The sequence below is a fragment of the Pelobates fuscus genome, chromosome 9, assembly GCF_036172605.1.
Source record: "Pelobates fuscus isolate aPelFus1 chromosome 9, aPelFus1.pri, whole genome shotgun sequence".
NCBI lineage: Eukaryota > Metazoa > Chordata > Amphibia > Anura > Pelobatidae > Pelobates > Pelobates fuscus.
The window spans coordinates 7,025,609-7,041,907 of NC_086325.1; the positions used below are offsets into that span (position 1 = coordinate 7,025,609).

Genomic DNA, 16,299 nt, shown 5'->3' on the forward strand with positions numbered 1-16,299 from the left:
TATGCAATAAATAGTGCAGCCCATACAGTATGCAATAAATTGTGCAGCCCATACAGTATGCAATAAATTGTGCAGCCCATACAGTATGCAATAAATAGTGCCGCCCGCACAGTATGCAATAAATAGTGCAGCACGTACAGTATGTAATAGTGCAGTCCGTAGAGTATGCAATAAATAGTGCAGTCCGTAGAGTATGCAATAAATAGTGCCACCCATACAGTATGCAATAAATAGTGCAGCCCATACAGTATGCAATAAATAGTGCCACCCATACAGTATGCAATAAATAGTGCCACCCATACAGTATGCAATAAATAGTGCCACCCATACAGTATGCAATAAATAGTGCCGCCCGTACAGTATGCAATAAATAGTGCAGCCCATACAGTATGCAATAAATAGTGCAGCCCATACAGTATGCAATAAATAGTGCAGCCCATACAGTATGCAATAGTGCAGCCCATACAGTATGCAATAAATAGTGCAGCCCATACAGTATGCAATAAATAGTGCAGTCCGTACAGTATGCAATAAATAGTGCCGCCCGCACAGTATGCAATAAATAGTGCCGCCCGTACAGTATGCAATAAATAGTGCAGCCCGTACAGTATGCAATAAATAGTAACGCCTGTACAGTATGCAATAAATAGTGCCGCCCATACAGTATGCAATAAATAGTGCAGTCCGTACAGTATGCAATAAATAGTGCCGCCCATACAGTATGCAATAAATAGTGCAGTCCGTACAGTATGCAATAAATAGTGCAGTCCGTACAGTATGCAATAAATAGTGCCGCCCATACAGTATGCAATAAATAGTGCCGCCCATACAGTATGCAATAAATAGTGCAGTCCGTACAGTATGCAATAAATAGTGCCGCCCATACAGTATGCAATAAATAGTGCAGCCCGTACAGTATGCAATAAATAGTGCCGCCCGTACAGTATGTAATAGTGCAGTCCGTAGAGTATGCAATAAATAGTGCAGTCCGTACAGTATGCAATAAATAGTGCCGCCCATACAGTATGCAATAAATAGTGCCGCCCGTACAGTATGCAATAAATAGTGCCGCCCGTACAGTATGCAATAAATAGTGCCGCCCGTACAGTATGCAATAAATAGTGCAGCCCATACAGTATGCAATAAATAGTGCAGCCCGTACAGTATGCAATAAATAGTGCAGCCCGTACAGTATGCAATAAATAGTGCAGCCCATACAGTATGCAATAAATAGTGCAGCCCGTACAGTATGCAATAAATAGTGCCGCCCATACAGTATGCAATAAATAGTGCCGCCCGTACAGTATGCAATAAATAGTGCAGCCCGTACAGTATGTAATAAATAGTGCAGCCCATACAGTATGCAATAAATAGTGCCGCCCGCACAGTATGCAATAAATAGTGCAGCCCATACAGTATGCAATAAATAGTGCAGTCCGTAGAGTATGCAATAAATAGTGCAGCCCATACAGTATGCAATAAATAGTGCAGCCCATACAGTATGCAATAAATAGTGCAGCCCATACAGTATGCAATAAATAGTGCCACCCATACAGTATGCAATAAATAGTGCCGCCCGTACAGTATGCAATAGTGCAGCCCATACAGTATGCAATAAATAGTGCAGCCCATATAGTATGCAATAAATAGTGCAGCCCATACAGTATGCAATAAATAGTGCAGCCCATACAGTATGCAATAAATAGTGCAGCCCATACAGTATGCAATAAATAGTGCCGCCCATATAGTATGCAATAAATAGTGCAGCCCATACAGTATGCAATAAATAGTGCAGCCCGTACAGTATGCAATAGTGCAGCCCATACAGTATGCAATAAATAGTGCAGCCCATATAGTATGCAATAAATAGTGCAGCCCATACAGTATGCAATAAATAGTGCAGCCCATACAGTATGCAATAAATAGTGCCGCCCGTACAGTATGCAATAAATAGTGCCGCCCGTACAGTATGCAATAAATAGTGCCGCCCGTACAGTATGCAATAAATAGTGCAGCCCATACAGTATGCAATAAATAGTGCAGCCCATACAGTATGCAATAAATAGTGCAGCCCATACAGTATGCAATAAATAGTGCAGCACGTACAGTATGTAATAGTGCAGTCCGTAGAGTATGCAATAAATAGTGCAGCCCATACAGTATGCAATAAATAGTGCCACCCATACAGTATGCAATAAATAGTGCAGCCCATACAGTATGCAATAGTGCCACCCATACAGTATGCAATAAATAGTGCAGCCCATACAGTATGCAATAGTGCCACCCATACAGTATGCAATAAATAGTGCCACCCATACAGTATGCAATAAATAGTGCCGCCCGTACAGTATGCAATAAATAGTGCAGCCCATACAGTATGCAATAAATAGTGCAGCCCATACAGTATGCAATAAATAGTGCCGCCCGTACAGTATGCAATAAATAGTGCAGCCCATACAGTATGCAATAAATAGTGCAGCCCGTACAGTATGCAATAAATAGTGCAGCCCGTACAGTATGCAATAAATAGTGCCGCCCGTACAGTATGCAATAAATAGTGCCGCCCGTACAGTATGCAATAAATAGTGCCGCCCGTACAGTATGCAATAAATAGTGCAGCCCGTACAGTATGCAATAAATAGTGCAGCCCATACAGTATGCAATAAATAGTGCAGCCCATACAGTATGCAATAAATAGTGCCGCCCATACAGTATGCAATAAACAGTGCAGCCCGTACAGTATGCAATAAATAGTGCAGCCCATACAGTATGCAATAAATAGTGCCGCCCGTACAGTATGCAATAAATAGTGCAGCCCGTACAGTATGCAATAAATAGTGCAGCCCATACAGTATGCAATAAATAGTGCCGCCCATACAGTATGCAATAAATAGTGCCGCCCATACAGTATGCAATAAATAGTGCAGCCCATACAGTATGCAATAAATAGTGCCGCCCGTACAGTATGCAATAAATAGTGCAGCCCATACAGTATGCAATAAATAGTGCCGCCCGCACAGTATGCAATAAATAGTGCAGCCCATACAGTATGCAATAAATAGTGCAGCCCATACAGTATGCAATAAATAGTGCCGCCCGTACAGTATGCAATAAATAGTGCAGCCCATACAGTATGCAATAAATAGTGCCGCCCGCACAGTATGCAATAAATAGTGCAGCCCATACAGTATGCAATAAATAGTGCAGCCCGCACAGTATGCAATAAATAGTGCAGCCCATACAGTATGCAATAAATAGTGCAGCCCGTACAGTATGCAATAAATAGTGCAGTCCGTACAGTATGCAATAAATAGTGCAGCCCGTACAGTATGCAATAAATAGTGCAGCCCATACAGTATGCAATAAATAGTGCAGCCCGTACAGTATGCAATAAATAGTGCAGCCCGTACAGTATGCAATAAATAGTGCAGCCCATACAGTATGCAATAAATAGTGCAGCCCATACAGTATGCAATAAATAGTGCCGCCCATACAGTATGCAATAAATAGTGCAGCCCATACAGTATGCAATAAATAGTGCAGCCCATACAGTATGCAATAAATAGTGCAGCCCATACAGTATGCAATAAATAGTGCAGCCTTTGCTGTAAATAAGATTAACGTTTATTGCCATTGAAACCTGCATATGGAAAGCACTAACATGTTTAACGTATGACGGACACCAGTAACATTGCAGGGACCATATTGCATTTCACAGGGACAGTGACCTGAAAGGCGCTGGACTGGGAGAGCTCAGACAGAGTGCCATATTCTCAGCCAGGCTACAAGGCTCTTCACAGCAACACAAGACAGACACTTAATAATGAGACCCAGCGCTGACATTATTGAGATCCCTCCATGTGAAATCCTGGGGAGGAGAAATACAGTACTTGCAAAAAGTCCTATAACGCTGCCTAAACTTTCTATTTCATCAGGGTCTCACTCTGGGACATTAAAAATAAACATTTGTGGAACCCTTTGAGAGAGAAAAACCAAACACAGGGTAGGCCTGGAGAGGTGTGACAGTCACACACAGTAACTCGGACATCTTAATGCAGACGTCTTAATTAAAGGCAAATGATAGGAGCCAAGAAGTGACAGAGTATAGACAAACATAGAACGAAAATGACAATTTAACAGCAGACACCTTGTCTTGTTCAACGAGGGAAAGAGTGCTGTGAAGTGGGAGAACAATCCAGCGCTGAGTGTGAGTAGCGTAGACCTGCACAGCTTCTAACACGCTGCTAATCTCAGTCACCCCACTCAGAAAGATCAAAAGGTCTCCTCGCTCGTCAACTGGATACTTGTGATCGATGGCCTGCAACACTCGCAAAAACGGCCTTGGATCCAGCTTCTCGGTTTTCGATGCTGCCTCTTCCTGAGGGACTGGCTGGTAGATCACCTGGAACAGAGATACACATTAAGCAAGAAATACAGCAGCTTCCTTTAGAATGACGCATTCAATTCAGTAGTTACCTGTATAGGAAAAAGTCTCCCTGGAACTTGCAGGACGGGAGCCTGGTCAAAGTAACCAGAGAAGAGCTTAATGTTGATGGTAGCTGACATTAGGATGACCTTCAGATCAGGTCGCAGTGGCAGAATCCGGCGCAAGACGCCCAACAGAAAGTCACTGTGAAGATGTCGCTCGTGAACTTCATCTACAATAAGGACCTGGTAAGCCGGCACCTCTGAGTCCTTCTGAATCTGGCGAAGGAGGAGGCCCTCAGTCAAGAAAACAATCTTCGTAGCAGGAGACCGGCTACTTTCAAAACGGATTTGGTAGCCAACCTACAAAGTAAAGCACATACTTATCATCACAAAATATTTTAGTAAGGACACTTAATGTTCCATTACATCACTTTATTCCTACATGGCAATGTCCCTATAACCTATTAAACATGTCTCATTATAGGTCACATTTAGTGATGTCCCGAACGGTTCCTGGCGAACATCGCATGTTCGCGGTCGCCATGGACGGCGAACATTTGCGATGTTCGGTCCGCCCCCTATTCGTCATCATTGAGTAAACTTTGACCCTGTACCTCACAGTCAGCAGACACATTCCAGACAATCAGCAGCAGACCCCCCCCCCTCCCAGACCCTCCCACCTCCTAGACAGCATACAATTTAGATTAATTCTGAAGCTGCATTCTTTTTTTTTTTATTATTATACATTATCCTCCATAGCCAGTAACCTGTTTATTATACATTTTCCCCCAAAGCCAGTAACCTGTGTTTATTATACATTATCCTCCCATAGCCAGTAACCTGTATTTATTATACATTATCCCTCCCATAGCCAGTAACCTGTGTTTATTATACATTATCCTCCCATAGCCAGTAACCTGTGTTTATTATACATTATCCTCCCCATAGCCAGTAACCTGTGTTTATTATACATTATCCTCCCCATAGCCAGTAACCTGTGTTTATTATACATTATCCCCCATAGCCAGTAACCTGTGTTTATTATACATTATCCTCCCATAGCCAGTAACCTGTGTTTATTATACATTATCCCCCCCATAGCCAGTAACCTGTGTTTATTATACATTATCCTCCATAGCCAGTAACCTGTGTTTATTATACATTATCCTCCATAGCCAGTAACCTGTGTTTATTATACATTATCCTCCCATAGCCAGTAACCTGTGTTTATTATACATTATCCTCCCATAGCCAGTAACCTGTGTTTATTATACATTATCCTCCCCATAGCCAGTAACCTGTGTTTATTATACATTATCCTCCATAGCCAGTAACCTGTGTTTATTATACATTATCCTCCATAGCCAGTAACCTGTGTTTATTATACATTATCCTCCATAGCCAGTAACCTGTGTTTATTATACATTATCCTCCCATAGCCAGTAACCTGTGTTTATTATACATTATCCTCCCATAGCCAGTAACCTGTGTTTATTATACATTATCCTCCCCATAGCCAGTAACCTGTGTTTATTATACATTATCCTCCCCATAGCCAGTAACCTGTGTTTATTATACATTATCACTCCATAGCCAGTAACCTGTGTTTATTATACATTATCCTCCCCATAGCCAGTAACCTGTGTTTATTATACATTATCACTCCATAGCCAGTAACCTGTGTTTATTATACATTATCCTCCCCATAGCCAGTAACCTGTGTTTATTATACATTATCCTCCCATAGCCAGTAACCTGTGCTTATTATACATTATCCTCCCATAGCCAGTAACCTGTGTTTATTATACATTATCCTCCCCATAGCCAGTAACCTGTGTTTATTATACATTATCCCTCCCATAGCCAGTAACCTGTGTTTATTATACATTATCCCTCCCATAGCCAGTAACCTGTGTTTATTATACATTATCCCCCCATGGCCAGTAACCTGTGTTTATTATACATTATCCCTCCCATAACCAGTAACCTGTGTTTATTATACATTATCCCTCCCATAACCAGTAACCTGTGTTTATTATACATTATCCCCCCATAGCCAGTAACCTGTGTTTATTATACATTATCCTCCCATACCCAGTAACCTGTGTTTATTATACATTATCCCCCCATAGCCAGTAACCTGTGTTTATTATACATTATCCCTCCCATAGCCAGTAACCTGTGTTTATTATACATTATCCCTCCCATAGCCAGTAACCTGTGTTTATTATACATTATCCCTCCCATAGCCAGTAACCTGTGTTTATTATACATTATCCCCCCACAACCAGTAACCTGTGTTTATTATACATTATCCCCCCATGGCCAGTAACCTGTGTTTATTATACATTATCCCCCCATAGCCAGTAACCTGTGTTTATTATACATTATCCCCCCCCCCCATAGCCAGTAACCTGTGTTTATTATACATTATCCTCCCATAGCCAGTAACCTGTGTTTATTATACATTATCCCCCCATAGCCAGTAACCTGTGTTTATTATACATTATCCTCCCATAGCCAGTAACCTGTGCTTATTATACATTATCCCCCCCATAGCCAGTAACCTGTTTTTATTATACATTATCCCCCCCATAGCCAGTAACCTGTGTTTATTATACATTATCCCCCCATAGCCAGTAACCTGTGTTTATTATACATTATCCCCCCCCCCCATAACCAGTAACCTGTGTTTATTATACATTATCCTCCCATAGCCAGTAACCTGTGTTCATTATACATTATCCTCCCATAGCCAGCAACCTGTGTTTATTATACATTAGCCTCCCATAGCCAGTAACCTGTGTTTATTATACATTATCCTCCCCATAGCCAGTAACCTGTTTTTATTATACATTATCCCCCATAGCCAGTAACCTGTGTTTATTATACATTATCCCCCCCATAGCCAGTAACCTGTGTTTATTATACATTATCCCCCCCCCCCCACAACCAGTAACCTGTGTTTATTATACATTATCCTCCCATAGCCAGTAACCTGTGTTTATTATACATTATCCTCCCATAGCCAGTAACCTGTGTTCATTATACATTAGCCTCCCATAGCCAGCAACCTGTGTTTATTATACATTAGCCTCCCATAGCCAGTAACCTGTGTTTATTATACATTATCCTCCCCATAGCCAGTAACCTGTGTTTATTATACATTATCCCCCATAGCCAGTAACCTGTGTTTATTATACATTATCCCCCATAGCCAGTAACCTGTGTTTATTATACATTATCCCCCCATAGCCAGTAACCTGTGTTTATTATACATTATCCCTCCCATAGCCAGTAACCTGTGTTTATTATACATTATCCTCCCATAGCCAGTAACCTGTGTTTATTATACATTATCCTCCCATAGCCAGTAACCTGTGCTTATTATACATTATCCCCCCCCATAGCCAGTAACCTGTGTTTATTATACATTATCCTCCCATAGCCAGTAACCTGTGTTTATTATACATTATCCTCCCCCCCCCCCCCCCCCCCATAGCCAGTAACCTGTGTTTATTATACATTATCCCCCCATAGCCGGTAACCTGTGTTTATTTTACATTATCCCCCCCATAGCCAGTAACCTGTGCTTATTATACATTATCCTCCCATAGCCAGTAACCTGTGTTTATTATACATTATCCTCCCATAGCCAGTAACCTGTTTATTATACATTATCCCCCCCATAGCCAGTAACCTGTGTTTATTATACATTATCCCCCCCATAGCCAGTAACCTGTGTTTATTATACATTATCCTCCCCCCCCCATAGCCAGTAACCTGTGTTTATTATACATTATCCTCCCATAGCCAGTAACCTATGTTTATTATACATTATCCCCCCCATAGCCAGTAACCTATGTTTATTATACATTATCCCCCCCATAGCCAGTAACCTGTGCTTATTATACATTATCCTCCCATAGCCAGTAACCTGTGTTTATTATACATTATCCTCCCATAGCCAGTAACCTGTATTTATTATACATTATCCTCCCATAGCCAGTAACCTGTATTTATTATACATTATCCTCCCATAGCCAGTAACCTGTGTTTATTATACATTATCCCCCCCATAGCCAGTAACCTGTGTTTATTATACATTATCCCCCCCATAGCCAGTAACCTGTGTTTATTATACATTATCCCCCCATAGCCAGTAACCTGTGCTTATTATACATTATCCCCCCCATAGCCAGTAACCTGTGTTTATTATACATTATCCTCCCATAGCCAGTAACCTGTGTTTATTATACATTATCCTCCCATAGCCAGTAACCTGTGTTTATTATACATTATCCTCCAATAGCCAGTAACCTGTGTTTATTATACATTATCCCCCATAGCCAGTAACCTGTGTTTATTATACATTATCCTCCCATAGCCAGTAACCTGTGTTTATTATACATTATCCTCCCATAGCCAATAACCTGTATTTATTATACATTATCCCTCCCATAGCCAGTAACCTGTGCTTATTATACATTATCCCTCCCATAGCCAGTAACCTGTGTTTTTTATACATTATCCCTCCCATAGCCAGTAACCTGTGTTTATTATACATTATCCCTCCCATAGCCAGTAACCTGTGCTTATTATACATTATCCCTCCCATAGCCAGTAACCTGTGTTTATTATACATTATCCCTCCCATAGCCAGTAACCTGTGTTTATTATACATTATCCTCCCATAGCCAGTAACCTGTGTTTATTATACATTATCCCCCATAGCCAGTAACCTGTGTTTATTATACATTATCCCCCATAGCCAGTAACCTGTGTTTATTATACATTATCCCCCATAGCCAGTAACCTGTGTTTATTATACATTATCCCCCATAGTCATTTATCGTTGGACCTAGGCAGCATGATGTCTTAGGCCGGCCCAGAGAGTGAGTGAGTGAATAATATAATATATATGTTCAGAAACATATTAGTAATATATGTAAATCGGGTTCATGCAAAGAGCGTGAAAAGGTATTAAAGAAAAACACACTTATTGCATCAGATTTACAAAGCCAAACTTTTAAAAGCTTTCCTCATTTCTTTCTCGGGATGAGGAATATATCGGTTGTAGACTGAGGATTTCCATCTGCCCAATCTTTTAATAATATGCACTGGAGTGTCAGTGTTGAAGGAGACCGAAGCTGCCCCTATTCTAAACGAAAGACCCGAGACATGGATACAACCCAATCTTAGGAGTAGTGTTCTGATGTACAAGATGAATTTAGCCGTAGTCAGAGGGATTCAGTGAGAGTAGTGGTGAAATGCGTGTGGCATGACTGAGTGTGGGTAAGTAAGAGTCAAGTATTTTAACTGGGCACTAGTTCTAGGTGGGATAAAGTGGTATAGCGGATGGATGAGTAGGTTGGTTCGTTTTAGAGGTTTGTAGAGAAAGTATATAGTGATCATGATTTTTAGCGATATCCACTATTTTTAAGGTGGTCCCAGTGCCACCACTCATATCTGGTGTCACAATAGCTTGCATTTAACAAAAATTTTTTGACTGTAATATAATAGCAGTCAGTTTCCTTCACACGTGTGCGTTTCAGGGCCTGTCAGGGCACAGTGTCACACCAGTGCAACTCATATCTGGTGTAACAGTAGTGTACATTTAAAAAAAGAAATACAGGGGGCTTGTTGTCACCTTTCGGGGACCCTTGGTGTTGTACGTGGCTGGGTGGAGGAAGAGACCTTCAATGACATCAGTGAGGACAAGGAACGGGACATGGCTAGCTTGGTATCCAACCTTGTGCAAATGGGGAGTTTGCGGTTGTGCAAATGGACGGTTTGCGGTTGTTTGCGGTGCGTTAAACGGGGAGTTTGGTCTGTCACTGTGAAGCGGGCGTAACCCTAACACTACCTGATTGATACAACATCATACCTGATGTTTTAAAGCACGTTATTCCAAACAATTTAGGATTAAAACCAGACTCTGCATCAACTATGTAATTTTCCATGGGAGTTTTGCCATGGATCCCCCTCCGGCATGCCACAGTCCAGGTGTTAGTCCCCTTGAAACAACTTTTCCATCACTATTGTGGCCAGAAAGAGTCCCTGTGGGTTTTAAAATTCGCCTGCCTATTGAAGTCTATGGCGGTTCGCCAGTTCGCGAAAATTTGCGGAAGTTCGCGTTCGCCATTCGCGAACTGAAAATTTCATGTTCGCGACATCACTAGTCACATTATTTAAGATTATAACGTCCATTTAAAACAATTCACTCACCTTTGAACCATATTGATTGAGGCTTTCAAAACCAACTCTCTTAGCTAACGAAATACAAGCTATCCTACGGGGTTGAGTGCAAGCTATGTGCCCAAATCCAGCTGCTAACAGGTACTGTGGTACCTGAGTGGACTTTCCACATCCGGTGTCTCCTGCCACCACCACCACTTGGTGATCCCTCACCATATGAATAATCTTCTCCCTGTACTGGAAGATTGGCAAGTTTGACCTTTCTTTCCGAAGCTTGGCCAGCTTCCCAAAGCTCTGTTTCTGAGTAAAGTCCAGATAATGAAGGATTGATTTCTTAAACTCGGCCAGTTTCTCTGTAGGCAGATCTGCACAATCTCTTGACCTATGTCCTTTCTCTCTATGGTGTCCATGAACCGCTCTCTCCACATCCCTGCTGAGGACGATGGACACATTAATACGATACCTTGGGTCATATTCTTTGGGAAGGTCAATAACCTTCGACTTCTTTTCATCCTCGAATTCTCGGTCTTTATTTATTTTGCTTTTTTTCAATTGATTCTGGAACCTTTGGAATCGGTCAAAAAATAACCAGAATTCTTTGCTTTCTTGTGAGCCGGCCTTGATGTATCCACACTCACCAAAAAATAGGTCTTCAAGGTGTCTACGGGTATGAGGGCAGCTCCAATCCCACTCACGACTACCTCTTTCTCGTTCCATTTTATGTCTCAGCTTCTCAGGAAAAAAAGTCTAACCCATTCTATAAAAATATAAACAGGAAAAAAACATGAAAAATAAAATGGCAACAGCACTCCCCATCAAATAACGCAATATTCATACACAGGTACAACAATCCCCACCTAACACCCAGACACCAAACACATTCCTCCAGCTTCCTCCTAATACACAGACATCAAACACATTCCTCCAGCTTCCTCCTAATACACAGACATCATGACATCTACCTCTCACGTCCTCCTAATACACAGACATCAGGACACCTACCTCTCACCTCCTCCTAATACACAGACATCAGGACACCTACCTCTCACCTCCTCCTAATACACAGACATCAGGACACCTACCTCTCACCTCCTCCTAATACACAGACATCAGGACATCTACCTCCCGCCTCCTCCTAATACACAGACATCAGGACACGTAACTCTCACCTCCTCCTAATACACAGACATCAGGACACCTACCTCTCACTTCCTCCTAATACACAGACATCAGGACACCTACCTCTCACCTCCTCCTAATACACAGCCATCAGGACACCTACCTCTCACCTCCTCCTAATACACAGACATCAGGACACCTACCTCTCACCTCCTCCTAATACACAGACATCAGGACACCTACCTCTCACCTCCTCCTAATACACAGACATCAGGACATCTACCTCCCGCCTCCTCCTAATACACAGACATCAGGACACGTAACTCTCACCTCCTCCTAATACACAGACATCAGGACACCTACCTCTCACTTCCTCCTAATACACAGACATCAGGACACCTACCTCTCACCTCCTCCTAATACACAGCCATCAGGACACCTACCTCTCACCTCCTCCTAATACACAGCCATCAGGACACCTACCTCTCACCTCCTCCTAATACACAGACATCAGGACACCTACCTCTCACCTCCTCCTAATACACAGACAGCAGGACACCTACCTCTCACGTCCTCCTAATACACAGACATCAGGACACCTACCTCTCACGTCCTCCTAATACACAGACATCAGAACACCTACCTCCCACCTCCTCCTAATACACAAACATCAGGACACCTACCTCTCACCTCCTCCTAATACACAGACATCAGGACACCTACCTCTCACCCCCTCCTAATACACAGACATCAGGACACCTACCTCTCACCTCCTCCTAATACACAAACATCAGGACACCTACCTCTCACCCCCTCCTAATACACAAACATCAGGACACCTACCTCACACCCCCTCCTAATACACAGACATCAGGACACCTACCTCCCGCCTCCTCCTAATACACAGACATCAGAACACCTACCTCCCGCCTCCTCCTAATACACAAACATCAGGACACCTACCTCTCACCTCCTCCTAATACACAGACATCAGGACACCTACCTCTCACCCCCTCCTAATACACAGACATCAGGACACCTACCTCTCACCCCCTCCTAATACACAGACATCAGGACACCTACCTCTCACCCCCTCCTAATACACAGACATTAGGACACCTACCTCTCACCCCCTCCTAATACACAGACATCAGGACACCTACCTCTCCCCTCCTAATACACAGACATCAGGACACCTACCTCTCACCCCCTCCTAATCCACAGACATCAGGACACCTACCTCTCACCTCCTAATACACAGACATCAGGACACCTACCTCTTGCCTCCTCCTAATACACAGACATCAGGACACCTACCTCACCTCCTCCTAATACACAGACATCAGGACACCTACCTCACCTCCTCCTAATACACAGACATCAGGACACCTACCTCTCACCTCTCACCTCCTCCTAATACACAGACATCAGGACACCTACCTCACCTCCTCCTAATACACAGACATCAGGACACCTACCTCCTGCCTCCTCCTAATGCACAGACTATATCCCATGTAGATCTCATATTACACACAGAGGTAGACAATTATAAGATATATATCAGAATTCACTAACCTCACTCTGTCACCATATGGATAATGTGATCTAATTGTTATCTGCTCCTAATACACATGGTACATTGTTCAGGAAACACTTCCTGGTTTGCGTTCCACGTGTTCTCCAAATCGAGGCTTGGAATGCAGGCAGTCACTTCCTGTATGCAGCCCATGTGTTACATTGTGTTACATTGTGTTACATTGTGTTACATTGTGTTACATTGTGTTACATTGTGTCCATGTGATTGTGCTGTACCTGTTGCTCCTCCTTGGTTCTAGTGAGAGCTGCAGAAGCACACATTATATTCTGTTTGTTTTATCCTGTGTATAAACTAACAGAATGTGATCAGGTCATTTAGAGTGCATGCTGGAACCACATTGTCAATAAATTGGAAAGAAGGACAATTGACTATTTTGGGCCAAACTGGTACAGTCTTTAGCTCGGGTATTTTTGCCTAAAATTTGCTTTGCAGTTTTTTAATGTATTTATTTTTTAAATCAGACATTGGTTTCTATTCCTTATGGTATTAGAGGTAATCATCCGTTTGGAATCCGCTCCAATTCCCAATTTAATGATCGATTCTATAGAATTGCCATAATAATAATAATCAGATTGGTCACAGCAAGGACGCCAGATTGACCGTGTTTTATAGCCGCATTCTGCGTCCACATCGATGGGCGGTAAAAGTCCAAATATGCTGTAGTTGTAGGCAGAATTTCAGAGAAACTCCCAAACTCGTTTCCATTATTCCTCTCACAAAGCAAGATACCAGCTTAGCATCGCTTTAATCACAGCAACTACAGTACATGTAGCGCAAAATATGGCTAATAATATAATAATATCATCATTCTCTTCACAGCACTGAAATAGTCACATCCTCACCTTAAATTATGTCTTCCACAGTATTGATGAAAAACATCATATCTCCCAAGTGTCCCTATTTTCTATCCTAATGTCCCTCTTGGTGTGTCTGACTGTATCACAGAACTCCACAGCAATAATACTCCCAGTAATGTGTCTGAGTGTATAACAGAGCTCCACAGCAATACTACTCCCAGTAATGTGTCTCAGTGTATAACAGCTCCACAGCAATAATACTCCCAGTAATGTGTCTGAGTGTATAACAGAACCCCACAGCAATAATACTCCCAGTAATGTGTCTCAGTGTATAACAGCTCCACAGCAATAATACTCCCAGTAATGTGTCTGAGTGTATAACAGAGCCCCACAGCAATAATACTCACAGTAATGTGTCTGAGTGTATAACAGAGCTCCACAGCAATAATACTCCCAGTAATGTGTCTGAGTGTATAACAGAGCCCCACAGCAATAATACTCTCAGTAATGTGTCTGAGTGTATAACAGAGCTCCACAGCAATAATACTCACAGTAATGTGTCTGAGTGTATAACAGAGCTCCGCAGCAATAATACTCCCAGTAATGTGTCTGTGTATAACAGAGCTCCACATCAATAATACTCCCAGTAATGTGTCTGAGTGTATAACAGAGCTTCACAGCAATAATACTCCCAGTAATGTGTCTGAGTGTATAACAGAGCTCCACAGCCATAATATTCCCAGTAATGTGTCTGAGTGTATAACAGAGCTCCATAGGCCCCCCTCATGCTGCAGCCGCCCGAGCGCTCTGCAGAGAGCCTCAGGCGGCTGCAGCTTTGCCCGGGCTGGTGCGTCCATGAGGGCGCACTGCCCGGGCGCAGCCAGAGGAGAGGGTCTGACAGGAGGGAAGCGCTCATCGCTCCCTCCTGTCACTCCCTCACTGAAGCGTGGCCGAGCCCTGTATGGTCCGCGGGTACAGGGAGCTTTTGTCTCCTGTACCCGGCCGGACTAACAGGAAGTGCACTTCCTGTTAGTCCAGCCGGGTACAGGAAACAAAAGCTCCCTGTACCCGCGGACCATATAGGGCTCGGCCACGCTACAACAGAGGTAGGGGAGTGTGGGGGAGAAAGAAGCAGGGAGGGAGGGGGAAGAAAGAAACAGGGAGGGAGGGAGGGGGAAGAAAGAAACTGACAGGGGGGTTGAAAGAAACTAACAGGGAGGTGTGAGAAAGAAACTAACAGGGAGGTGGGGGGAAAGTAACTAACAGGGAGGTGGGGGGAAAGAAACTAACAGGGAGGTGGGAGAAAGAAACTAACAGGGAGGTGGGGGGTAAGAAACTAATAGGGAGGTGGGGGAAAGAAACTAACAGGGAGAGGGGGAAGAAACTAACAGGGAGGGGGGAAAGAAACTAACAGGGAGGGGGGGAAGAAACTAACAGGAAGGGGGGGATAAACTAACAGGGAGGGGGGGAAGAAACTAACGGGGGGAAGAAACTAACGGGGGTGAAGAAACTAACAGGGGGGAAGAAACTAACAGGGAGGGGGGAAAGAAACTAACAGGGAGGTGGGGGAAAGAAACTAACAGGGAGGTGGGGGAAAGAAACTAACAGGGAGGGGGGAAAGAAACTAACAGGAAGGGGGGATAAACTAACAGGGAGGGGGGGAAGAAACTAACGGGGGGAAGAAACTAACGGGGGTGAAGAAACTAACAGGGGGGAAGAAACTAACAGGGAGGGGGGAAAGAAACTAACAGGGAGGTGGGGGAAAGAAACTAACAGGGAGGTGGGGGAAAGAAACTAACAGGGAGGGGGGAAAGAAACTAACAGGGAGGGGGGGGAAGAAACTAACAGGAAGGGGGGAGAAACTAACAGGGAGGGGGGGAAGAAACTAACGGGGGAAGAAACTAACGGGGGTGAAGAAACTAACAGGGGGAAGAAACTAACAGGGAGGGGGGAAAGAAACTAACAGGGAGGTGGGGGAAAGAAACTAACAGGGAGGTGGGGGAAAGAAACTAACAGGGAGGTGGGGGGAAGAAACTAACGGGGGGGACTAACAGGGAGGGGGGGAGAAAGAAATTGACAGGGAGGGGTGAAGACATTGACAGGGAGGGGAATTGACGGGGAGAGAGAAATTGACAGGGAGGGAGGGGGGAGTGACAGGGG

The 16,299-nt window shown here is 43.3% G+C and overlaps 1 protein-coding gene across 2 annotated transcripts in view; it reads right to left on the bottom strand.

Annotated features, from left to right (window-relative positions):
• The window catches only part of DHX34 (DExH-box helicase 34), a 33,713-nt gene extending 20,309 nt beyond the window's left edge, over positions 1–13,404 (bottom strand). For both annotated transcript variants that reach the window (XM_063431043.1, XM_063431042.1), the window contains exons 1-4: positions 13,321–13,404; positions 10,657–11,383; positions 4,477–4,788; positions 4,148–4,402 (exon numbers count right to left, since the gene is read on the bottom strand). In XM_063431043.1, the coding sequence (XP_063287113.1) occupies positions 4,148–4,402; positions 4,477–4,788; positions 10,657–11,343 (1,254 nt within the window). In that variant the 5' untranslated portion in view covers positions 11,344–11,383; positions 13,321–13,404. The remainder of the gene's footprint in view (positions 1–4,147; positions 4,403–4,476; positions 4,789–10,656; positions 11,384–13,320) is intronic.
• Positions 13,405–16,299: the final 2,895 nt, after the last annotated feature.